The following is a 26,990-nucleotide window of genomic DNA, read 5'->3' on the forward strand; positions in this document are numbered from 1 at the left end:
GGTGTGTGAATGTGTGTGAGGGTGTGAGTGTTTGTGTGAGTGTGTGTGTGTACCTGCAGTAATGCAGCAGCCATGTAGAAGGCTATGAAGATGGATGTTAGCGTGGTGTGTCCTCCCTGCATGGAGTTGATGGTGTAGAGGAAGACCAGGTGACCTGGAGCAACCAGGAGGAAGAGCACCCGTGCCGAACGAGAGTTCACATCTGGGAAAGAGAGAGAGAGAAATCAATTAAGTCAATATCAGTCAATATTGTACCTTTTTATAAAACAAATCAATACTCACTGGAACCAAAGAAGGAGGTGCAGGGGGTGGGGCATTTCCTGGGGTTGGGGTCAGGGTCTCCCATGGGGATACCATTCATGTGCAGATAGGTGGAGATTCTACTGGCCTGCACCGCTACCAGGTTACCTCCCACACCTGGCATACACACAATACAGCACACATATCAGACAGACATAGTGTACAGGGCATTCGGGAAAGTATTCAGACCCCTTGATTTTTTTCACATTTTGTTACATTAGAGCCTTATTCAAAAATGGATTAAATAAAACATTTCCTCATCAATCTACACACAATACCCCATAATGACAAAGTGAAAGGTAACAAGCCTATCTCTGACCTTTTTAACCCATTTCTCCTCTCTCACGCTCTTCTAAATTTACATCAACAACATAGCTCAGGCAGTAGGAAGCTCTCTCATCCATTTATATGCAGATGATACAGTCTTATACTCAGCTGGCCACCACCCGGATTTTGTGTTAAACGCTCTATAACAAAACTTTCTTAGTGTCCAACAAGCTTTCTCTGCCCTTAACCTTGTTCTGAACACCTTTAAAACAAAGGACATGTGGTTTGGTAAGAAGAATGCCCCTCTCCCCACCGGTGTGATTACTACCGCTGAGGGTTTAGAGCTTGAGGTAGTCACCTCATATAAGTACTTGGGAGTATGGCTAGACGGTACACTGTCCTTCTCTCAGCACAAATCAAAGCTGCAAGCTAAGTTTAAATCTAGACTTGGTTTCCTCTATCGTAATCACTCCTCTTTCACCCCAGCTACCAAATTAACCCTGATTCAGATGACCATCCTACCCATGCTAGATTACGGAGACATAATTTATAGATCGGCAGGTAAGGGTGTTCTCGAGCGGCTAGATGTTCTTTACTGCGACCTGTACGCTCTCGTTGGCTGGCCCTCGCTTCATACTCGTCGCCAAACCCACTGGCTCCAGGTCATTACATTTACATTTACATTTAAGTCATTTAGCAGACGCTCTTATCCAGAGCGACTTACAAATTGGTGCATTCACCTTATGATATCCAGTGGAACAACCACTTTACAATAGTGCATCTAACTCTTTTAAGGGGGGGGGGGTTAGAAGGATTACTTTATCCTATCCTAGGTATTCCTTAAAGAGGTGGGGTTTCAGGTGTCTCCGGAAGGTGGTGATTGACTCCGCTGACCTGGCGTCGTGAGGGAGTTTGTTCCACCATTGGGGTGCCAGAGCAGCGAACAGTTTTGACTGGGCTGAGCGGGAACTGTACTTCCTCAGAGGTAGGGAGGCGAGCAGGCCAGAGGTGGATGAACGCAGTGCCCTTGTTTGGGTGTAGGGCCTGATCAGAGCCTGAAGGTACGGAGGTGCCGTTCCCCTCACAGCTCCGTAGGCAAGCACCATGGTCTTGTAGCGGATGCGAGCTTCAACTGGAAGCCAGTGGAGAGAGCGGAGGAGCGGGGTGACGTGAGAGAACTTGGGAAAGTTGAACACCAGACGGGCTGCGGCGTTCTGGATGAGTTGTAGGGGTTTAATGGCACAGGCAGGGAGCCCAGCCAACAGCGAGTTGCAGTAATCCAGACGGGAGATGACAAGTGCCTGGATTAGGACCTGCGCCGCTTCCTGCGTGAGGCAGGGTCGTACTCTGCGAATGTTGTAGAGCATGAACCTACAGGAACGGGTCACCGCCTTGATGTTAGTTGAGAACGACAGGGTGTTGTCCAGGATCACGCCAAGGTTCTTAGCACTCTGGGAGGAGGACACAATGGAGTTGTCAACCGTGATGGCGAGATCATGGAACGGGCAGTCCTTCCCCGGGAGGAAGAGCAGCTCCGTCTTGCCGAGGTTCAGCTTGAGGTGGTGATCCGTCATCCACACTGATATGTCTGCCAGACATGCAGAGATGCGATTCACCACCTGGTTATCAGAGGGGGGAAAGGAGAAGATTAATTGTGTGTCGTCTGCATAGCAATGATAGGAGAGACCATGTGAGGATATGACAGAGCCAAGTGACTTGGTGTATAGCGAGAATAGGAGAGGGCCTAGAACAGAGCCCTGGGGGACACCAGTGGTGAGAGCACGTGGTGCGGAGACAGATTCTCGCCACGCCACCTGGTAGGAGCGACCTGTCAGGTAGGACGCAATCCAAGCGTGGGCCGCGCCGGAGATGCCCAGCTCGGAGAGGGTGGAGAGGAGGATCTGATGGTTCACAGTATCAAAGGCAGCCGATAGGTCTAGAAGGATGAGAGCAGAGGAGAGAGAGTTAGCTTTAGCAGTGCGGAGCGCCTCCGTGACACAGAGAAGAGCAGTCTCAGTTGAATGACTAGTCTTGAAACCTGACTGATTTGGATCAAGAAGGTCATTCTGAGAGAGATAGCAGGAGAGCTGGCCAAGGACGGCACGTTCAAGAGTTTTGGAGAGAAAAGAAAGAAGGGATACTGGTCTGTAGTTGTTGACATCGGAGGGATCGAGTGTAGGTTTTTTCAGAAGGGGTGCAACTCTCGCTCTCTTGAAGACGGAAGGGACGTAGCCAGCGGTCAAGGATGAGTTGATGAGCGAGGTGAGGTAAGGGAGAAGGTCTCCGGAAATGGTCTGGAGAAGAGAGGAGGGGATAGGGTCAAGCGGGCAGGTTGTTGGGCGGCCGGCCGTCACAAGACGCGAGATTTCATCTGGAGAGAGAGGGGAGAAAGAGGTCAAAGCACAGGGTAGGGCAGTGTGAGCAGAACCAGCGGTGTCGTTTGACTTAGCAAACGAGGATCGGATGTCGTCGACCTTTACAGTAGAGGTCATCTACAAGACCGTGCTAGGTAAAGTCCCCCCTTATCTCAGCTCGCTGGTCACCATAGCAGCACCCACCTGTAGCACGCGCTCCAGCAGGTATATCTCTCTGGTCACCCCCAAAACCAATTCTTCCTTTGGCCGTCTCTCCTTCCAGTTCTCTGCTGCCAATGACTGGAACGAACTACAAAAATCTCTGAAACTGGAAACACTTATCTCCCTCACTAGCTTTAAGCACCAGCTGTCAGAGCAGCTCACAGATTACTGCACCTGTACATAGTCCATCTATAATTTAGCCCAAACAACTACCTCTTTCCCTACTGTATTATTCATTTATTTATTTTGCTCCTTTGCACCCCATTATTTCTATCTCTACTTTGCGCATTCTTCCACTGCAAATCAACCATTCCTGTGTTTTACTTGCTATATTGTATTTACTTCGCCACCATGGCCTTTTTTTTTGCCTTCACCTCCCTTATCTCACCTCACTTGCTCACATTGTATATAGACTTATTTTTCTACTGTATTATTGACTGTATGTTTATTTTACTCCATGTGTAACTCTGTGTTGTTGTATGTGTCGAACTGCTTTGCTTTATCTTGGCCAGGTCGCAATTGTAAATGAGAACTTGTTCTCAACTTGTCTACCTGGTTAAATAAAGGTAAAAAAAACAACAACAAAAAACATTCGGCCATCAGATTTGTCACCAATGCTCCTTACAGGACACATCACTGCACTCTATACTCCTCTGTAAACTGGTCATCTCTGTATACCCGTCGTAAGACCCACTGGTTGATGCTTATTTATAAAACCCTCTTAGGCCTCACTACCCCCTATCTGAGATATCTACTGCAGCCCTCATCCTCCACATACAACACCCGTTCTGCCAGTCACATTCTGTTAAATGTCCCAAAAGCACACATATCCCTGGTTCGCTCGTCTTTTCAGTTCGCTGCAGCTAGCGACTGGAACGAGCTGCAATAAACACTCAAACTGGACAGTTTTATCTCAATCTCTTCATTCAAAGACTCAATCATGGACACTCTTATTGACAGTTGTGGTTGCTTTGCGTGATGTATTGTTGTCTCTACCTTCTTGCCCTTGGTGCTGTTGTCTGTGCCCAATAATGTTTGTACCCTGTTGTCATGTGTTGCTGCTATGCTATGTTGTTGTCTTAGGTCTCTCTTTATGTAGTGTTGTGTTGTCTCTCTTGTAGTGATGTGTGTTTTGTCCTATATTTTTATTTAATTTATTTTTAATCCCAGCCCCCATCCCCGCAGGAGGCTTTTGCCTTTTGGTAGTCCGTCATTTTAAATAAGAATTTGTTCTTAACTGACTTGCCTAGTTACAGTAAATAAAGGTAAAATAAAACAATCCTTGATGAAAACCTACTCCAGAGCACTCAGGACCTCAGACTGGGGGGAAGGTTCAGCTTCCAACAAGACAACGACCCTAAGCACACAGCCAAGACAACGCAGGAGTGGCTTCTGGACAATTTTCTGAATGTCCTTGAGTGGCCCAGCCAGAGCCCGGACATGAACCCGATCGAAAATCTTTGGGGAGACCTGAAAATACAGCAGCGGCGCTCCCCATCCAACCTGACAGAGCTTGAGAGGATGTGCAGAGAAGAATAGGAGAAACTCCCCAAATACAGGTGTGCCAAACTTGTAGCGTCATACCCAAGAAGACTTGAGGCTGTAATTGCTGCCAAAGGTGCTTCAACAAAGTACTGAGTAAAGGGTCTGAATACTTATGTATATTACATTTAAAAAATGTGCTAACATTTCTAGAAACTGTTATTATGGGGTATTGTCTGTAGATTGATGAGGATTATTTAAAAAAAATTTTTTTTTTAGAGTAAGGATGTAACATAACAAAATGTGGAAAAAGTCAAGGGGTCTAAATACTTTCCAAATTCACTGTATCAGTCGTTGTGTATCAGTGGTTGTGTGCAGAGTATTCAGTGCCAGGAGAGAGTCTTACCGTTGATAACAGGAGTGAAGACAGCCATGCCAGCGAAGTTGGGGTTGGACACGGTCTTATCTAGGATCAGACCCCCAACACTGAGGAGAGCACAGAGGAGGGGAGGTGAAACACAGGACAGACACAGGTGAGAGATGAGAGGTAGGTGAAACAGGTAGGAAAACAGTGACACAGATGAGAGGAAGTGAAACAGGTAGGAGAACAGTGACACAGATGAGAGATAGGTGAAAAATAGGTAGGAGAACAGTGACACAGATGAGAGGAAGGTGAGACAGGTAGGAGAACAGTGACACAGATGAGAGGTAGGTAAAACAGGTAGGAGAAGAGTGACTCAGATGAGAGATAGGTGAAAAAGGTAGGAGAACAGTGACACAGATGAGAGGTAGGTAAAACAGGTAGGAGAAGTGTGACTCAGATGAGAGGAAGGTGAGACAGGTAGGAGTACAGTGACACAGATGAGAGGTAGGTAAAACAGGTAGGAGAGGAGTGACTCAGATGAGAGGAAGGTGAGACAGGTAGGAGAAGAGTGACTCAGATGAGAGGAAGGTGAGACAGGTGAGAGAGAGGAGAGACATAGGTCTTGCACCTGCTGATTGCCATGGCAATGATGACAGGTTCCCAGCCTGAGTAGAGCACCTCTCTGGTGGAGGGGATCCTCCGAGCGATCAGCACCCACAGAGGGGTCAGCGCCACAAACACAGCACACACCAACGGGTTGGCATAGTCGTTAAACTCTATAAGAGAACACACACAGGAGTCAGCATCCTTGTTACGCTATACACACACACACACTTCATCAGCTCAATATAAAAACGGTTATCAACGCATGGTACACAACGCTGTTTGTGAATGGGAAATGTGTTATTACTCTTCCAACATGAGTGTTTCCATCTTTTTATATGTGATGGTGAGGTCAATGAGGTGTGGTGTGAAAAACATGTTATTCTGCATCACACGTCACAGGGTTTGTTGACAGTGAAAACACTGAACTAACAGTAGATGGCATAGTTGTGGGGTCACACACTCCTACCACTGTGAGGTTAGTGGTGGAATCAAACCTCAAGTAGGCCTATGTTAAAATAAGATCCCTTCTATTAGTGTCAAGCCAGGAAGGGTCGAATTAAAGTGTTTCCATTGGGACTTTCACTGCCTGAAAAGGCCGTTCAGATACTCAGCCATACTCACACCCTGGGGTGAGACAGATAAGTATAATGCAGAGTGGGTGTTGGTGAGATGTGTGTCTGAGTGTGTCTGTATCTCAAGCATGTGTTCTATTTAGTTCTGTGATCTCAAGTGTCTGTGTGTGTGTGTGTGTGTGTGTGTGTACCCAGCTCCTTGTACAGTCCTGTGCTGATGCCAGCCAGCAGAGAGAGGGTGATCAGATCTCCCAGACTGGCAGCGATGGGCGTGGCCACATTGTCAGGGTTGATGCCCACCTTCCTGGATGCGATGATTACACCAATCATAATGATCCCTGCAGACAGAAGGAGGGGCTTAATGTTAAACACACCAATCATAATCAGCTTTATGGAAATGTGTAACATATAATGTCCATTTTCATTTGATCACAGTTTAACCAGTGTTAAATCGTATCTGGGGTTACTATGTGCATATGAACAATTACAGTCTGAAGAATGTTTACAGTATTATTTATATAGTTATTCTTCTAGTGGTACCTAGTATCAGAGAAGCGATGAATGCGGTTGCCACACTGGAGGCACACAACAGGATAGCATGTCCCAGTCTAAAGTTCCCTTCTGGGATCCAGCCAAAGATCACTGCGGCGATGGACGCCAGGAACCCTACTACCGTGGCCTGGACCTGGGAGAAGGCAGAGAGAGAAGGGGTACTGTAAACTATACTGTACGTGTGTGTCACTGTAGTAAAGGTCTCCTCGACCTGAGGAGGATTAGTGTGTGTGTGTGAGTGAGTGAGTACTGTACTGTAACCCCCTGGTGAGCTGACCCAGCACACAGTGACCCCCTCTAGCAGGTTATGTGACTGACGGGGATCCAAAGTGCTGGGGTTAGGGGGCTTCCAGGATCCAGTCCAATATTACACATAAGAGCACTTGTATATCTGACTGTGTCCAATTATGGTAACAAAATGTCACCTTACCAGGACACACTGTGATTGGACTTATTTTGTTATTTTTTATGTCGGTGTTCCATCATTCCATGCACATGTTTTGTTTCAGAATGTGTTGAATGGTTTTCTGTTTCACAGTGTTCCATGCAGGTGTGGTGGGATGTTATAGTGTTCCATGTGCAAAAGAAACGCACACCTGTTTAGGCGAGGTGCTGGCTAGCGGAGTAGAACACTTGAAAAAGAAAAGGAGAGCCGCACACTCTAGGAGCTCAGATGCAATAATTGAATAACCCATTGACCAACGTTTCGACAGACAAGCTGTATTCATCAGGGCATAATGATGAAGACAGTTTGTCTGTCGAAACGTTGGTTATTAGGATATTAAATTATTGCATCTGAGCTCCTAGAGTGTGCGGCTCTCCTTTTCTTTCATAGAGTGTTCCTTACCTGGATGAGGGCGAGGTTTCCAACGATCATCTTCCACATGTCCTTGGCTGAGTCCATCTGACCAATATTAGCCTGCAGAGAGAGACGCAGGAGACCGTAAGAGAACGCAACACAACTATAACACAGATTACAATGAGACCAAGACCACAGCACTCAACTATGTCTGACTGGCCACGGTTTGAAAAGAGGAAAAGTAACCAGAATCATGATGTGTCAAAAGCTGAGAATCTGTACAATTGAGTATGTATACATGTACATGAAAACGTGTGTGTGTGTCATAGGCCCCAGGTTCTGTCAGAACAATCAGGTTTCAGTTCTCCTGACAAAGAAGCTCTGACCCCTCCACCCTGCGGCCGACTCCACTTATCTCATCTCTCTGTACACTCCCACCCACCCACCCACACACACACACACACACACACACACACACACACACACACACACACACACACACACACACACCTCTCTCATTCATGGTCTCAAGCATCAAGTGGCTGTCCAACAGAGGCACAGTGTGTGTCAGAGGCTATGAGCCTAATGACCACTCTGCTCAGAGGCGTGTGTGTGTCTGTATCTGTGTCTGTCAGTGAAAGAGGAAGGCTGAGCCTTCAGGGGCCGTGTTTCAAACCCATGTGTACAGAGAAAGATGAGTGGAGTCGGCTGCATGGTGGATAAGGGGGTGCAAGGCAGGGAGATAAGAGACAGGGCAGGTCACACTACACTACACACACTAGCCACCCAAACAATAAAGAAACCATACGCTCACACACACACACACACACATACACCACTGACGGCGTGATGATGGCAGCAAGGGTTCAGCCAGAATAGGCCACAATGTCACGTAGGCTTTAGCCTTGGTTGTTTTTCGGTTGGTGTGTGTTTTCCCAGGTGTTGAAGGCTATGAGCTGGTGGTGAGATAAGGCAGTGTCTAAGGGTTTAGTGTGTGACAGTAAATGACGGTAGCTAGCTACCCCGCTATCTTTTTGTTAGCCTAGCACTCATCCCTCTTTTAGGCTTAGAGAGAAAGAGAGCAGGAATAGCAGATATTATGTTTATTATGAACATTTATATTAAACCATGCAAATAATGGATGTCAGAGAGTAGCCTACAGCAGGCTGGCTCTAGACACTATGTGGTAGCTAATGCGGTAATGTCAGCCTGCCGTCATCCACTAAATATGATTATTCCAATAGTCAATTAGGCTCAAACGCAAGGATCACAGAGAGTCACGAAAACAACTGTTTGTAGAAAGGAGAGAGAGAGAGTGTGAGTTTAGCCCAAATTCTCCTCAACCCCTAAACAAAAACAACCATTTTCAGCAGACCAAAATAAGAAAGAAGACAGAGATGTGGTCATGTGGATGGCATTCTGCCTCAATTTTTCCTTGATAGGCGCATTAGGAAACTTACAGTGATCTTAATCTGTTGATAATTAGTTATTCCGTGTAAAGAAATGTGGCCGACTGGAGCCAGCCAAGATCCTCCAAGAAAAACCAAACAAATACATACACAGTTCATCTGCCAGATCATACACGATCAAGTCACCTGGCTGCCACCAAGTCGCAACAGCAAGGAAAGCAGTAAAGTAAGACGTTGCTACATAAAAAATGCATCCATCCTTCCTCCTTCCAGTCCTGGAATGGGGGTTACCCAACATAGCAATATCTGGGAGCCCTACACTCAATTCACCTGCATCACAAGTCAAAAGTCAGGACAAGAAAGAACTGGAAAAGCTTATCACATTCTGCTGTGTTTGTCAGGCTGTTTTCCCACAAGCCAGTGGAAGGAATGTGTGGATTGATGTGCTTAATAGCAGCAGTGAGCTACTAATTCTAGTTACTACATAGTTCTAGGAATACATTCTTAGAAAAAAGGGTTTCCAAAAGGGTTATTTGGCTGTCCCCATAGGATAACCCTTTATGGTTCCAGGTAGAACCCTGTTGGGTTCCATGTAGAACCCTCTGTGGAAAGGGTTCTACATCTAACCCAAAAGGGTACTTCCTGGAACCAAAAAGTGTCCTTTAAAGGGTTCTCCCACGGCCGGCTATAGCCTTTTGGGCTAGAGCTTTTAGATCCCCCACCTTGCGGCAAAACATTTTAGTGGCCCCCCTCTTGATGGTGGAGAGAAATGTATTTTTTTCAAGGTTAATTTCCTGCAATTCTACACATTTTGCCATGGGGCGTAGAGAAAATGTTGCAGTTTTAAAGCAATTTTTATGCTCTTCTACTCATTTTGCCATGGGGCAGAGATAATTTTTTTTGCAATTACAAATGTGCACTTCCTGTAATTCTACACATTTTGTAATGACTAATGCCATGTTATAGAATATCTGAATGACTAACAAAATCAATGGGGGCCCACTGGAGGTCAAGGCCCCTGGGCACGTTCCCTGCGTGCCTGGTCGGTATTTGGCCATGATTACTTCAAGTTTAGATAGCTGGACCTTCACACTTAGACTTTTCGCAAAATACCCTGGGCTACACATATTACTGCAATGTAAAGTTGCGAACTTGTCACGTCTCGACCGCTACCTCGTACAACACTCGCCCGACAGTTGCCCCCCTTTAAGCAGCAAAGTGTAAACAGAATTATTTCGTTAAGCCAACACTCTTACAGTAAAAATTGTAATAGCAGAGCAATGTTTTAAAAAAAGCTGAAATGTAGACATTTTCCTTATATTTGAAACTTGTTTTATTGAATTACCTGTAATTGTAGTAACAGCCTGTTGCATTCTGAGATTATCACCGTAGCTTTAAATCTCAAAATGTTTTTCTTTGCTTGACTGTATTGAGCCACCAGGCAAGAAGCAACTCCCAAGGGAATTATCAATGTTTTCAGTCTCTATTTGCTTTTACCTCATACAATGACTTCTATGATATTGATAAAAATTGAGCTGTGGACCAAGAATGTTGCATTGCCAGCTACAACGAAAGGTAAGGCAATGATTTAATGTAAATTCAAAAGTAGATATCTCTTTCGCCACACCACTCCTCAGACTCTCCTTCATCTCTCGTAGTGTGAATATGGCCTAACTACCAATCAACATTTTTTAGTTGACATGACTAATTGAGTGACTGTCAGTGACTGATATAAGAGAAAAACTGCTGATGCACAACCATATTTTAAATTGCACCTGGTGTATTGTACTATTCTTACTCTCAATAGTAAGTTGTCTGTCGGCCCTGCATTAAAGACCAAAATTGTTTATATTTTTTTAATTTCACCTTTATTTAACCAGGTAGGCCAGTTGAGAACAAGTTCTCATTTACAACTGCGACCTGGCCAAGATAAAGCAAAGCAGTGCGACAAAAACAACAACACAGAGTTACACATAAACAAACGTACAGTCAATAACACAATAGTAAAGAAAAATAGAAAAATCTATGTAAAGTGTGTGTAAATGTAGAATAGTAGGGAGGTAGGCAATAAATAGGCCATAGAGGCAAAATAATTACAATTTAGCATTAATACTGGAATGATAGATGTGCAGATGATGATGTGCAAGTAGAGATACTGGTGTGCAAAAGAGCAAGAGGGTAAGTAAAAATATGGGGATGAGGTAGTTGGGTGTGCTATTTACAGATTGGCTGTATACAGGTACAGTGATCGGTAAGCTGCTGACAGCTGATGCTTAAAGTTAGAGAGGGAGATATAGGAACCCAGCTTCAGAGATTTTTGCAATTTGTTCCAGTCATTGGCAGCAGGAAAGGCGGCAAAAGTAAGTGTTGGCTCTGGGGATGACCAGTGAGATATACCTGCTGGAGCGCGTGCTACGGGTGGGTGTTGCTATGGTGACCAGTGAGCTGAGATAAGACAGGCTTTACCTAGCAAAGACTTATAGATGACCTGGAGCCAGTGGGTTTGGCGAGGGCCAGCCAACGAGAGCATACAGGTCGCAGAAGTGGGTAGTATATGGGGCATTGGTGACAAAACGGATGGCACTGTGATAGACTGCATCCAATTTGCTGAGTAGAGTGTTGGAGGCTATTTTGTAAATGGCGTCGCAAAAGTCAAGGATCGGTAGGATAGTCAGTTTTATGAGGGTATGTTTGGCAGGATGAGTGAAGGAGGTTTTGTTGCGAAATAGGAAGCCAATTTTAGATTTACTTTTGGATTGGAGATGCTTAATGTGCGTCTGGAAGGAGAGTTTACAGTCTAACCAGACACCTAGGTATTTGTAGTTGTCCACATATTCTAAGTCAGAACCATCCAGAGTAGTGATGCTAGACGGGCGGGCAGATGCGGGCAGCGATCGGTTGAAGAGCATGCATTTAGTTTTACTTGCATTTAAGAGCAGTTGGAGGCCACGGAAGGAGAGTTGTATGGCATTGAAGCTCATCTGGAGGTTTGTTAATACAGTGTCCAAAGAAGGGCCAGAAGTATACAGAATGGTGTCGCCTGCGTAGAGGTGTATCAGAGAATCACCAGCAGCAAGAGCAACATCATTGATGTATACAGAGAAAAGAGTCGGCCCGAGAATTGAACCCTGTGGCACACCCATAGAGACTGCCAGAGGTTTGGACAACAGGCCCTCCGATTTGACACCCTGAACTCTGCCTGAGAAGTAGTTGGTGAACCAGGTGAGGCAGTAATTTGAGAAGCCAAGGCTATTGAGTCTGCTGATAAGAATGCGGTGATTAACAGAGTCAAAAGCCTTGGCCAGGTCAATGAAGACGGCTGCACAGTACTGTCTTTTATCGATGGCGGTTATAATATTATTTAGGACCTTGAGCGTGGCTGAGGTGCATCCATGACCAGCTCGGAAACCAGATTGCATAGTGGAGAAGGTACGGTGGGATTCAAAATGGTCGGTGATCTGTTTATTAACTTGGCTTTCAAAGATTTTAGAAAGGCAGGGCAGGATGGATATAGGTCTATAACAGTTTGGGTCTAGAGTGTCTCCCCCTTTGAAGAGGGGGATGACCGCGGCAGCTTTCCAATCTTTGGGGATCTCAGACAATACAAAACTATTTTGGCAGATCATTTTAGAAGGAGAGGGTCCAGATTGTCTAGCCCAGCTTATTCGTAGGACCCAGATTTGCAGCTCTTTCAGAACATCAGCTGTCTGGATTTGGGTGAAGGAGACGCGGGGGGGGCTTGGGCAAGTTGCAGGGGGTGCTGAGATGTTGGCCGGGGTAGGGGTAGCCAGGTGGAAAGCATGGCCAGCTGTAGAAAAATGCTTATTGAAATTATCGATTATTGTGGATTTTCAGTGGTGACAGTGTTTCCTATCCTCAGTGCAGTGGGCAGCTGGGAGGAGGTGCTCTTATTCTCCATGGACTTTACAGTGTCCCAATAGTTTTTGGAATTAGTGCTACAGGAAGCAAATTTCTGTTTGAAAATGCTAGCCATAGCCTTCCTAACTGACTGAGTATATTGGTTCCTGACTTCCCTGAAAAGTTGCATTCGATGCCAATGCAAAACGCCACAGGTTGTTTTTGTGCTGGTCAAGTCTGGGGTGAACCAAGGGCTATATCTGTTCTTAGTTCTACATTTTTTGAATGGGGCATGCTTATTTAAGATGGAGAGGAAAGCACTTTTGAAGAGCAACCAGGCATCCTCTACTGACGGGATGAGGTTAATATTCTTCCAGGATACCCGGGCCAGGTCGATTAGAAAGGCCTGCTCGATGAAGTGTTTTAGGGAGCGTTTGACAGTGATGAGGGGTGGTCGTTTGACCGCGCACCCATTATGCACGCAGGCAATGAGGCAGTGATCGCTGAGATCCTGGTTGAAGACAGCAGAGGTGTATTTAGAGGGCACATTGGTCAGGATAATATCTAAGAGGGTTAAAGGAAATTGGGAGAAATAAAAAAATATAGCAGTTTCATTTCAGGACAAAAAAAATTGACAGCTGTGCCATAACAATTGCAAAATAGTTGGGAAGAGATATTCGATGTACCGATTCCATGGTACATTGTTTATGAACTGATAAGCGAAACGACGCCGGATTCAAAATTTGAGGCGGGTCATGAGAAATCAAACTGGATGGACATCAGAAATAGATGGGAGAGGTTGAAGGTAGAAAGAGGACAGGACTAAAAACAAACAAAATATAACTTAATGTAAAATAGATTGTGTCCGTAAAATGTATATAGTGTGTATAAGCTAGAGGTAGAGGCCTAAGTGTTTTTCATTAGTTTACTCCAATTAGGGGAGTGGTAGGGTTATCGAAATAAAAAATATATAAAAAATAATAATAATTGAGAACTTCTCTTTTTCTCTAATGAGTAGGCTTGCATTTTGATTAATTCATACAACAATCACACCTGTGCATATTATTAAATGACACTGATGTTTAAGATAAATCCATGTTATGTTGATAACTAATATTGAAAGGAGATATGAAGCAATCTAACTAGATTAGAAGGCCTAGGCTACTTCCTCCTAATGTAAGCTAAATGCATTGGACACAAATACTGGCATGTGATAAAGGATAACATGTCCAATATAATTATATAAATGGATATCAAACAAGAATATACACTCAGTGTACAGTTTATTAGGTACACCACCCTGTTCACAAAAATGCTTCGCCACGTGGCCGTGGCTTGGTATATAAAGCGTGCAGACAGGCATCGAGGCATTCAATTACTGTTTGATTGAACGTTAGAATGGACAAAACGAGTGACCTAAGCGACTTTAAGCGTGGGTGCCAGGCGCATGGGTTCCAGTTTCTCAGAAATGGCCGGCCTCCTGTGTCTAGGGTTTATAGAGAATGGTGCAACAAACAAAACACATCCAGTCAGAGGCAGTTCTGTGGGGGAAAACAGGACGTTGATGAGCGGTCGAAGGAGAATGGCAAGAATCGTTCAAGCTAACAGGCAGTCCACAAACAGACAAATAACAGTACAACAGTGGTGTGCAGAACGGCATCTCGGAACGCACAACTCATCGGTCCTTGTCACGGATGGGCTATTGCACCAGATAACCACGCCGGGTTCCACTCCTAAAACAGGAAAAAGTGGCTCCAGTGGGCAAGCGATCACCAACACTGGACAATTGAGGAGTGGAAAAACATTGCCTGGTCTGACAAATCCCGCATGCTGATGGCAGAGTCCGAATTTGACATAAGCAGCAGGAGTCCATGGCCCCATCCTGCCTGGTGTCAACGGTACAGGCTGGTGGCGGTGGTGTAAGAGTGTGGTGAATGCTTTTCTGGCACACGTTAGGTCCCTTGATACTGAAGAATTCAGGCTGTTCTGGAGGCAAAGGTGGGTCCGACCAGTTACTAGATGGATGTACCTAATAAACTGGCCACTGAGTGTCTATTCAATTAAACAAATACAGCATTGTAATAGTATTGATGCCTTTGTCTCCTTACAGGGGATTAGACAGATGATCTGCGGTCACCAGATGCCCAAGCCTCAAAACCAGAAACATGTGGAGACATCAACATTTGTAATTTGAATAAATGTTAAAAAATGTATTGGTTTTCTTGTATCTGTGCATGAGTCCTTAAAACCCAGTCCATTGTACAAAATAAGTCATTCCCAAGTGAGGGACAGGGAGATTAACCTCCAACATTCATAAACTTGTTTGGTACATGAGGACAAATTCAATTAATTGTGGTCTAAATTGAAGACTTGCACACAGTGCAATCCCCTGGGACAGAAATCACATCTGTATTTTAGAATGAGCTTCATAAATTACAATGTCCTGACAAATCTGGATGATAAACAATAACATGGGTAATTCGGACTATTTCTATCTAACATTGTGATGTTGCACACTCCTAAATAATATCCTGGGATATGGTGATTATCCTGGTGGCTGGGAGGTTCCCGAGAAGTTCTTTACATCTGCAGGGTGTCAGGGTGAGATGTCCTTCAACCTGGAACAAGCAGACACAAGGGGGAAGAAATGAACCTCACTGCTCAAATTTCAGTGCTGGTTCAAGTTGCTGAAGCCGCAACAATGTCCCTCACTTAGGAATGACTTATTAATGTACAATCGTTTTGTTAACAGTTTTGCATATTTTTTCAGGCTTGGTAAAGTTGTTAAAAGTAAGAGTAGAATAACTTAGTGTACTGATTCTCCTCTTCGTCTGAGGAGGAGTAGGAAAAGTCGGACCAATGTGCAGCGTGGTAAGTGTCCATAATTAGATTTTTAATAAATCAACATGAACACGGAACAAAAATAACAAAAAACACGAACAAACAACCGAAACAGTTCTGTATGGTGAAACACAGACACAGAAAATAACTACCCACAACCCATAGTGAGAAAACCGTCTACCTAAGTATGATTCTCAATCAGAGACAACGATCGACAGCTGCCTCTGATTGAGAACCATACCAGGCCACACACAGAAATACAAACATAGAAAAACAACATAGAATACCCACCCCAGCTCACGCCCTGACCAAACACAGAAATAGACAACCTAGACATAAAACATAGAAACATACAAAGCAAACTATGGTCAGAACGTGACACTTAGCCTCTAATTTTAACTAGTAACACCAACCAATGTTGCAACACAATATTGTAAGGGAAGGTGGCAAGATAAAGTTAGCTAACATGAGATAGGTAAAAAGACAGTGTATGCAGCTAGTTAGCAAAACAGAATGCACAAATAACTAGGCTGGCTAGCAAGCCTAGATTGAACAGAACACATCTAGCTGCATTTCCTAAGTCTTTCATCAGATGTTGTTAAAATATATTCCGTCCAAATGAATCGGCAGGACTGTTTTCTCCTGCCGAGCCAATGCAATGGAGTGAAATGCGATTAGGTGCCCACTTCAGTCCCTGAAAACAAATGGAAGAAAACAATTTGTTACATGTGTTCAGCTGGCTAGCAAATTCACCATTTCATGATTTTAAAACTGTACGGGTCTTCACAATTGACACATTGCTGAATCTATGATTAGTTAGTTTAGTTGTTCATCTCTAAACAGCCAATAAGCAGAATGAAATTGCCTGCTAGCTAGCTATCACATCCGACATGTTAGCTAACTTGACAACGGGCTGATAAACAACAGTTACTCAATTTTTGAATTCAAAATTCATATGAAAGTTTGTACATAATTTGGTTAATAAATAAACGTTATACTTACATTTTGAAGTTATTCCTTATTCTTCTGGAAAATGTTATCCCAAGCAGGGACTTCTGTCTGCCATTATTTTTTTGTTTTGAAAGTATATTGGAAAGTTTCTTAGTAGCAAGCTAACTTTTTAGTTTGGATCCCATGACACATTTGGCATCAGTTGCTGGGACTGCTACACTGTCCAGTGATCCTGCCAACCAAGGCCGGGTCTGAGGAGCTATTTGGCGTAGCAGCTAGCCTAGCTGCTAGCTAGCTGCCTATCAAGCTAGCAGGGTTTGTTGAGGGCTTGAACACAGCCCGCAACGTGGTTAGCCATTGTGGCTGGGACCGCGGATTGTCCCGGGTTTGTGGCTGTCTAGATCCCTGCTGTTTGTTGTGTTCAATGTTCCCTGTGACCTACCCTGTCGGAACTTCAAAGCCGGCGGGAGTACTGTTGAGGACAGTGCTTTCTCTATATGACAGGTGAAGATTATTTTAAATGAACAAAATTAGTTCCACAAGAAGTTGTTACAACAACAATAAAATAGCTTCAAGTGTTTTGTCCAAATACTGGTCGATTCAACTAATAAAAAGAATGAACGACCTGACCAGAGAGGTCCAGGACCTGAAGAACCGTTTGCATTTCTCCCAGGGTCAGCTCGATGAGGTGAAACAGGAGAACGGCAAGATTTCGGCAATCTGTAAGTAATTGAGAGAGGACATCAGTTCTGTGAGTGAATCCATGATAACAATGACGGATACATCTCGAGGGACAATCAAGGCAAAACAACGGAATTGCAAAATCCTGAGATTCTGAGACCTAGACGGAGTCTGAGGACAAAGTGAGGGAAATGATTTCTGAGAAATTGATGATGGACCCCTGGAAGATTGAGGTGGAGCCTGCCTACAGGACTGGAAAACCCACCACCGGCCCAGGTGACAGGCCTAGGCCAATAGTGGTCAAGTTCCTGAGGTTCAAGGACAAGGTAGCTGTTATGGAAAGAGCCAAGAACTTGAGAGGAACGTACATATTCCTCAACGAGGACTATCCTGAAGCTGTGCGCCAGAAGAGGAAAGAACTTATCCCAGCCATGAAAGCTCCCAGAGCGCGTTGGGACATTGCTTACATCTGCTATGACAGGCTCATTGTCCTCCCTCCCTCCCAGAAGCCTGGAAGGGATGAGAGAGCCAATCCTATGGGTTTGTAGCTTCAATCCCGCCTCACACACACACACACACACACACAAACACACACACCAATTGATTAATGGAGAGCTGAATGTATAGATATTTTTTTGCCTTGTTTGCTCTTTTCCATATTATGTTTATCTCTAATAAGCTACCAAGGAAAGGGCTGAACATAGCCCATATTATTATATGTGACCTTAGAAATAAGGTTCATGAAATCAATTACTTAAAAAAAAAAATCTTTATTGAATATCCGAAACATACAATATACTTGCAGTGAAGCCGCTAAACAACTACATCATACCAGTCATCCAACAGATTCCCAATCAGAGCGACACACACACATCCAGGGTCAATGCCCTGCTCAAAGGCACATTGACAGATCTCCCAACAAGCCAAAAAACGTGAACCCGAACCCTCCAAGATCCCCCACAGTTCCCCAATAGCTGTCCCTCAACCATTCGAGACCTCTCCCACAGCCCCCCCCCCCCCAAGAAGAACAATATAAATAAAAAATACCATTAATTCCATTCCCCACCCCCAAGAACCCCCCAATGCACCATCAACCAAGAGAATGAACTAAAGAGAAAAAAGAAAAAGACAGAAGAAAGTAGCAAACAACAATGCATTTTTTTTTTATTAATAAAATGTATTTTAAACATAGGACATCAAGGACAACTAAAATCTTAACAGCAATGCCAACTGTATATGTTTGTGTGCATGTCTGGCACTATTACATGTATGTGTGTTCTTGTATGCGTTTATTTGAATGAGAGTGTGTGTTTATGCATGTGTACAAACACCTGCACGGCATCAGCCTCAGGCAAACCGGCATTAGTTGTAAAAACACTGCCCCTCAGTGTCATTCAAACATACTTTTTATTATGCTTAATTTAGACTTAAAAAAAAAAAACTTTTATCTTTTACCATCATTTTATCTCCCGCACAGCAACTCCACACCCACTCCAATTCCACATCCTAACCCTCAGCTTCCCTCAGCCCATCCCATCTATCTCTGCTGGCCACCCACTTCGGGTTTCTACGCAACACATATCTTTCAACTTTGCTGTGATGTTTAACGTACAATTTCAATCTATCTAATCAATTAGAATCCACAGATTGGGAGTTGAAGATAAATACTTTTACTAAGAGTATTAGTATATTAGTAACTGACTGACCCGGTCTCTCCAGATCTCCTAACAGCACTATTTCTAGGGTAGATTTTAGATCAAAGCTACACATTTTCAGCTATTCCTGAACCTGAGACCAGAAACAGGCTAACTGAGAGCAATACCAAAATAAATGGTCTATTGATTCTGTATCCTCACAACAAAATCTGCGGAGCTTCGATGATTTTATGCCCCAAATATTCAACATTTTGTTGGTGGAAAGAATTCTATATAATAATTTTAGCTGAAAAGCACGAAGTCTTGAATCTTGCGTTGTTTTATATATCAACTCATACCATGGAATTGGTACATCAAAAATCTATTTTGCAATCTGTATGGCACAGTTGTCAACATCCTGGTCCTCAAATGAAACTGGTATACTTTCCTATTTATGCTATTTTTATTCCTCCGCAAGTTTTGATCCTTTATATTGGGCACACAGACCAGTTCCCTACCTCCTCCCGCTGCCACCTACCTCCTCCATTTTTGGGGTAATGTTGTAATCAATTGGTTGTACTCTTGGATTGAGCAGACATTCCTGTACAATTCTGATAACTCCATGAAGGACATAACTCTACCATTCTTCCAATTTACAATATAATTTAAGAACAAAATACCCTTTTCAAACATCTTTCCCATAAATACAGGTATTTTATCAACCAGCACATTTGAGTTCAGCCATAATATTTGTTCTATCTTTTCAGGAGGATGAAATTGAAATTGTAGCCAGCTCTGCAATGCTTGTTTGAAAAAGAGAGATACTTTGAAAAAAGTATAATTTTCAATTAATCAAAAATGAGACATGGCAATCTGCACAAAGGCAAAAAGGCCAATTTTAAACAATGGATGAGCTTTTCTTAGTAATCTACTTGAGAACCATTTAGGGTTCAAGTAAAACTTTTGAATAAGTGAAGCTTTTAGAGAGAGGCTTAGTGCTTTTATATTTAATAATCTCAACCCACCCAACTCATATTTATTATATAGATAGGCACGTTTTATTTTGTCTAGTTCAGCGTCCAAGATAAAAAAAATTTGCTCATAAGATTTGAAAAACATCTCATCAGGAGTAGGCAGCACTATAAGTAAGTGTAACGGCTTTCGTTGGCGGAAGGAGAGGAGGACCAAGGTGCAGCGTGGTAAGTGGTCATATTTTTTTAAATAAAATACGAAAACACTTGACAAACAACAAAAACGACAAACGAACAGTCCTGAAAGGTGAAACAAAACACAAAACAGGAAACAACCACCCACAAACAAAAGTGGGAAAACAGGCTACCTAAATATGGCTCCCAATCAGAGACAACGATAGACAGCTGCCTCTGATTGGGAACCACACCAGGGCAAACACATAGAAACAGAAAACCTAGACCTACAACATAGAATACCCAGACATAGAATACCCACCCACATCACACCCTGACCAAACTAAAAATAGAAACATACAAAGCAATCTACGGTCAGGGCGTGACAGTAAGTAAGTAAACTGAGATATGACTAAGGAGTTAATCCATAAATAGACAGGTATTTACCTCTCCATGGTTGCAGGATCTTGACTACTTTTACACGTTTTCTATTGAAATTCCTTGTGGAGAGCTTATTTATATATTTTGTGATATGAATACCAAGTATGTCTACTTCACCATCAGCCCATTTTATAGGTAAACTGCAGGGTAATGTAAAAGTTGTATTTTTTAAAGATCTAATACATAATATTGAACACTCATAATTAGGTTTTAGTCCAGAGAGTACAGAAAAGGTATCTAGATATTCAATGAGACATTGCAGGGATCTAGCTTGAGGACTTAATATAAAACTTGAGTCATCGACATACAGTTGAAGTTGGAAGTTTACATACACTTAGGTTGGAGTCATTAAAACTCGTTTCACAATTCCAGTGGGTCAGAAGTTTACATACACTAAGTTGACTGAGCCTTTAAACAGCTTGGAAAATTACAGAAAATGATGCCATGGCTTTAGAAGCTTCTGATAGGCTAAGCCAGACTACGGTTTGCAACTGCACATGGGGACAAAGATCGTACTTTTTGGAGAAATGTCCTCTGGTCTGATGAAACAAATATAGAACTGTTTGGTCATAATGACCATCGTATTGTTTGGAGGAAAAAGGGGGAGGCTTGCAAGCCGAAGAACACCATCCCAAACATGAAGCACAGGGGTGGCAGCATCATGTTGTGGGGGTGCTTTGCTGCAGGAGGGACTGGTGTTCTTCACAAAATAGATGGCATCATAAGGGAGGAAAATGATGTGGATATATTGAAGCAACATCTCAAGACATCAGTCAGGAAGTTAAAGCTTGGTCGCAAATGGGTCTTCCAAATGGACAATGACCCCAAGCATACTTCCAAAGTTGTGGCAAAATGGCTTAAGGACAACAAAGTCAAGGTATTGGAGTGGCCATCACAAAGCCCTGACCTCAATCCCATGGAAAATTTGTGGGCAGAACTGAAAAAGCATGTGCGAGCAAGGAGGCCTATAAACCTGACTCAGTTACACCAGCTCTGTCAGGAGGAATGGGCCAAAATTCACCCAACTATTTGTGGGAAGATTGTGGAATGCTACCCAAAACGTTTGACCCAAGCTATGCTACCAAGTACTAATTGAGTGCATACAAACTTCTGACCCACTGGGAATGTGATGAAGGAAATACAAGCTGAAATAAATCATTCTCTCTACTATTATTCTGACATTTCACATTCTTAAAATAAAGTATTGATCCTAACTGACCTAAAACTGGGATTTTTTACTAGGATTAAATGCTAGGAATTGTGAAAAACCGAGTTTAAATGTATTTGGCAAAGGTGTATGTAAACTTCCGACTTCAACTGTACATGGTCACCTTTGTTTTTAAGCCTTGGATTTCTAATCCTCTATTTTTGTTATTGGATCTGATTTTAATAGCTAGCATTTGTGGCCATAACAAATAGATAAGGTGACAGCAGACACCCTTGTTTAACTCCTCTTTTCAATTCAACACTTTCTGAGAATTAGCCATTATTTACTATATTACACCTGGGGTTGCTATACATTATTTTTACACATTTTATAAGAGAATTACCGAAATTGAAAAAATCCAGGCATTTATAAATAAAATCCAGTCTTACTTTATCAAATGCCTTTTCAAAATCCACTATAAATACTAGGCCTGGCTTCTTAGACGTTTCATGATGTTCTATTATTTCTAGTAGTTGTCTTATATTATCTCCAATGTATTGTCCATGTAAAAAACCTGTCTGATCAGGATGAACAATACCTCGTAAAACCCTTTTAATTCTGAGTGCTATGCACTTCGCTAGTATTCTTGCATCACAACATTGAAGTGTAAGGGGCCTCCAGTTTTTTAGATACACTGGGTCTTTATATTTGCCATCTGGGTCTTGTTTTAATAATAGAGAAATCAGACCTTCCTGCGGAGTACCTGACAGACTACAATTTCTATAGTAGTTAAAACAATCTAACAATGGAGCTTTTAGTATATCAAAAAAGGCTCTACCTCTACCGGTATGTCATCAAGCCCTGGGGTTTTTCCAGACTGAAAGGATTTAATAGCCTCAAAGTTATTCATCTGTAATTTGGCCTTCGCACAGATCTTTCTGTACTTTGTTAATTTTCCATTTTTTATATTATTTGGAAAGAATTCCTTACCGTAATCTTCATTCAGTGGGAGAGGATGAGACGGAAAAGAGAATGTCTGCCTAAAATAATTAGCTTCCTCTTTTAAAATATAATTCGGAGAATCATAGATGAGTCTGTCTTCAGTAACGAGTTTCTGGAAATAATTTTTGTTAGCATTCCTGTACTGGAGATTCAGGAAGACTTTTGTGCATTTTTCTCCATATTCCATCCAGTTTTCTTTATTTTTGTAATAAATTACATTAGATCGTTATTGAAAAAGTTCCTCAAGTTGTTTTGTTTTTCCTCTAACTGATTTTGTATCGCTGTAGTATCGTTTTTATTGCTATCTACCTGTACTATTAGTTCATGGATTTCCCTTGTTAGTCTAGTCTCTTTAGCCAGAAACTGCTTTTATATTTTTGATGAATATTGAGTTGAATGACCTCTAAAGGTACATTTAAAGGTATCCCAAACAATAAGGGGATTTGCTGAACCTATATTATACTGGAAAAATTCAGTTATAAATTATTTTGTCATAGTTAAAAATAAGTTGTCCTCCAGTAAACTATTTCCAATATCCCCGTCCACGTGGAAAATCTATAAGAGTTATGTGAATGACAATTTGATGATGATCTGAACGCATTCTGTCTCCTATTAAAACTTTTTTAACCTTTGACGCAAGAGAGAAAGAGACAAGAAAGTAGTCAAGACGACTAGCATGATTAAGTCTCCTCCATGTATATCTCACTAGGTCGGGGTTTTTTAGTCTCCAAATATCCACTATTTCTAATGTGTCCATAATATTTGTGATTTCCTTAAGGGCACGGTGATGATAGTTTGTAGAGTGATTACCTTTACGGTCCTTTGAGGTACTTAACACTGTGTTATAGTCTCCTACCATAATGATTTGATAATTTGTTGCCTGTAAGTTTAATAAATTGGTTTAAATGTTTTCGAAGAAGTAATTATCATTCTGATTTGGACCATATAGATTAACGAGCAAAATCTATTTTTCATCAACTTTCATATTCAAAAGGATCCACCTTCCGTGCGAATCATTCCTGACTATTTGCACATTCAGATCAAAATTTGTATGAATTAATATCATCACACCTTTTGAGTTCCTTTGTCCATGACAGAAAATTATTTCACCACCCCATTCGTTTTTCCACGCAACTTCATCTAAGGATGTAGAGTGAGTTTCCTGTAAACAGTATATGTTATATTCCTTTTCTTTTAGCCATGTAAAGACTGATGATCTTTTTTTATAATCTGCTAAACCGTTACAATTATAACTGGCTATACTTATTTCACCCCTTACCATGACTAGATACTATTCTCAGTCTAAATTGACCATAATTAGTGCTTGTAAAGTTACTGCCATCAGAGGTATTATGACGGTCAAAATTAGAGCTTTCAAATGTCTGATATTTAGAATTCGAGAAATAGGTTCTAGCAATATTTGTTTTATTCCCTTGCCTGTTTGCCTGTGAGCCAATGCCAGATGTTAGAAAATTGAGACAAGATATTATGTGTATAGTAAATCTGAGTAGGTTGATGTGTATGATATTGGATGTGATTTAGTGAGAGTGTGTATGATGTCTGTATAAGAGTAAGACTATAATGTGTGATGTCCAAATAAATAATAACTCTGCCAATTTGCATGGTTGCGTGTCTATGTGTGTAACATGTAGTGCGTATAGCCTTAATATTCATGATGATAATTGTAATCCATATCATATCAACGTCATAGTTTCCATAGCAATTGACGTTTCACATGATCATGAAAGAGACCTTGCATTACTCTAGAGACGGCTTCACTACAGTACAAATGTATTCCGTACAATATGTTATTATTCCCCAATGCCCCTATTCTGATATCTTCCCCTGGCTTGTTGTAAACATATATAAACTTGTAGACAAATACATAAGATAGACAAACAATAAAGACATTAAATTATAAAACAGTTCTCGACAAGAGAGAGAGAGGGAGAGAAGAGAAGAGAAAAGAGAGAAAGAGAGAGTGAGATAAGAGAGCGAGATCAGGTGTGTGTATGTATAAATCCGTATGTGTAAGCAAGCATGAAATTGAGTACGTGTGTGTTTATATCCACTTCATAGTGTTCAGATATTTTTACAGTTCCCATACTTTCTTTTTTTCGTAACCTGAAGTCCCTGTAGAATTTAGTACAGCCATGGTGTTATGGAGCTGTCTCGGAATAGCTGTCCATCTATAAAGAGTTTTTCCACAATGAAAAAGGCACGCTTACCCTTCTCCCTTTGTTTCATTTGTACCAGATACAGTCTCTTACGACCATTGTTTATCTCCCTTGGAAATTGGTAATTGAGACCGAAGTTGGTCCCTTAAAGCTCCCTTCCCCTGCTTTTGATCAGCTCCTTTTGTTGGTGGTGTTCACATTTTGCGATGATCGGTCGGGGACTCTTGGTCTTGTCGCTCTGAGCTCAGTCTGTGTACTCGGTGGAAAGCCACCTTGTTTACAGTCTCTATAGGAAGTTTCAAGGTGGATTGCACGAATTCTCTGATCGCGCCCTCTGGATTATTGGATGCGTCCTCAGGAATCACAGAATTTTGGGGGATTTTCATGCATGCTACAACTTTCTATGTCTAGTAGCGACTCCTTCATCACCCTGTTTTCCCTGAGTAGACAATCCATGTTGGAATCGTGGATTTTTACCTTGGCTGTGAGTGTCTTGTGTTCTCCTTGGAGTGAGAATTTCACTTTGGCTAAACTCCAAACTCCCCCTCAGCCCTGCTACCTCCTCACACAACTTTTCCAGTGTTGCATGGATTCCAGCCAGAGCACTAGCTTCTACTTCAACGGTAAGTAAATCGTCCGTGTCTGTAGATTAATCTGTTTTTCTTTTTTTTTCCAGGTTAAAGTTCTTTTGTGAGGTAGTTGGATCTTTCCATGATCGAGTATGTTGTTCCTCCATAGCGTAAAGCTGTTGGTACTCGTCGATTTCCCTCAGGATCTCCTTAGTATCCAGGTTGGCTCTTTACAACAACCAGTTGCTTTATGAAAAGATAACAATGAGTCTTTCCCACGACGACGACAGGTGTCTGTCATACAGCCAGCTAGCACTCGCGGAATCCACACAAACAAATGGAACACAAACTTGCATTCCCAGCTGTAAAGGCTAACCGCGTCATGGAATCCTTAGCAACAAAACTTTAGTTCTGATTCAAATCGATTTAATGATTAAAAAAATATATATAAACAACAAACCGAGTGTAGACAGTACAATGTTTTGTTACGCACTCTGATGACGTGTATGCGGCTCTAAACGTTTGGTCTTTCTAGAGACCCCCCCAAAAATCTACTTGCTAACATGAGATAACATTCATATATTAGCCATTTCTGAGACTCACTTAGATAATTAATTTGATGATACAGCAGTAGCAATACAAGGATATAACATCTATAGAAGAGACAGAAACGCTTATGGGGGAGGTGTTGCTTAATATATATATATTCAGAGCCATATCCCTGTAATACTAAGAGAAGATCTTATGTCAAGTGTTATGAAGTGTTGTGGTTGCAGGTTCACTTGGCACATCTAAACAATTTTCTTTTGGGGGTGTTGCTATAGGCCACCAAGTGCTAACAGTCAGTATCAAAATAATATGTGTGAAATGCTTGATAGTGTATGTGATGTAAACAGAGAGGTCTAGTTTCTTGGGGACCTGAATATTGACTGGTTTTCATCAAGCTGTCCACTGAAGAGGAAGCATCTCACTGTAACCAGTGCCTGTAATCTGGTTCAGTTTTTTAATCAACCTACCAGGGTGTTTACAAACATTACAGAGACAAGATTATCCACATGTATCGATCACATTTTTACTAATACTGTAGAACTTTGTTCTAAAGCTGTATCCGTACCCATTGGATGCGGTGATCACAATATTGTGGCTATATCCAGGAAGGCCAAAGTTTCAAAAGCTGGGTCTAAAATAGTGTAGAAGAGATCATACAAAATATTTTGCTGTGACTCTTATGTGGGTGAAGTTAAAAATATTTGTTGGTCTGATGTGATTAATAAGGAGCATCCAGACGCTGCACTTGATGAATTTATGAAATTGCTTCTTCCAATTATTGATAAACATGCACCTGTTAAGAAACTGACTGTTAGAACTGTTAAGGCTCCATGGATTGATGAGGAATTTAAAAACGGGATGGTTGAAAGAGATGGGGCAAAGGTTTGTGTAACGGTTCTGACCTGTTTTATGTTGTTTTTGTATGTGTTTAGGTCAGGGCATGTGTTTTGGGTGGGCAGTCTATGTTATCTGTTTCTATGTTGGTTGTGGTTGCCTGGTATGGCTCTTAATTAGAGGCAGGTGTTTTGCGTTCTCCTCTAATTAAGAGTCATATTTAGGTAGGGTGTT

The 26,990-nt window shown here is 42.2% G+C and overlaps 1 protein-coding gene across 2 annotated transcripts in view; it reads right to left on the minus strand.

The window, feature by feature from the left end:
• Window positions 1–26,990, minus strand: part of LOC139535750 (solute carrier family 41 member 1-like) — a 63,418-nt gene that overhangs the window by 3,750 nt on the left and 32,678 nt on the right. For both annotated transcript variants that reach the window (XM_071335507.1, XM_071335506.1), the window contains exons 4-10: window positions 7,567–7,638; window positions 6,708–6,852; window positions 6,359–6,505; window positions 5,618–5,765; window positions 5,032–5,111; window positions 283–417; window positions 54–202 (exon numbers count right to left, since the gene is read on the minus strand). In XM_071335507.1, the coding sequence (XP_071191608.1) occupies window positions 54–202; window positions 283–417; window positions 5,032–5,111; window positions 5,618–5,765; window positions 6,359–6,505; window positions 6,708–6,852; window positions 7,567–7,638 (876 nt within the window). The remainder of the gene's footprint in view (window positions 1–53; window positions 203–282; window positions 418–5,031; window positions 5,112–5,617; window positions 5,766–6,358; window positions 6,506–6,707; window positions 6,853–7,566; window positions 7,639–26,990) is intronic.

This window comes from Salvelinus alpinus, chromosome 12, assembly GCF_045679555.1.
Source record: "Salvelinus alpinus chromosome 12, SLU_Salpinus.1, whole genome shotgun sequence".
NCBI lineage: Eukaryota > Metazoa > Chordata > Actinopteri > Salmoniformes > Salmonidae > Salvelinus > Salvelinus alpinus.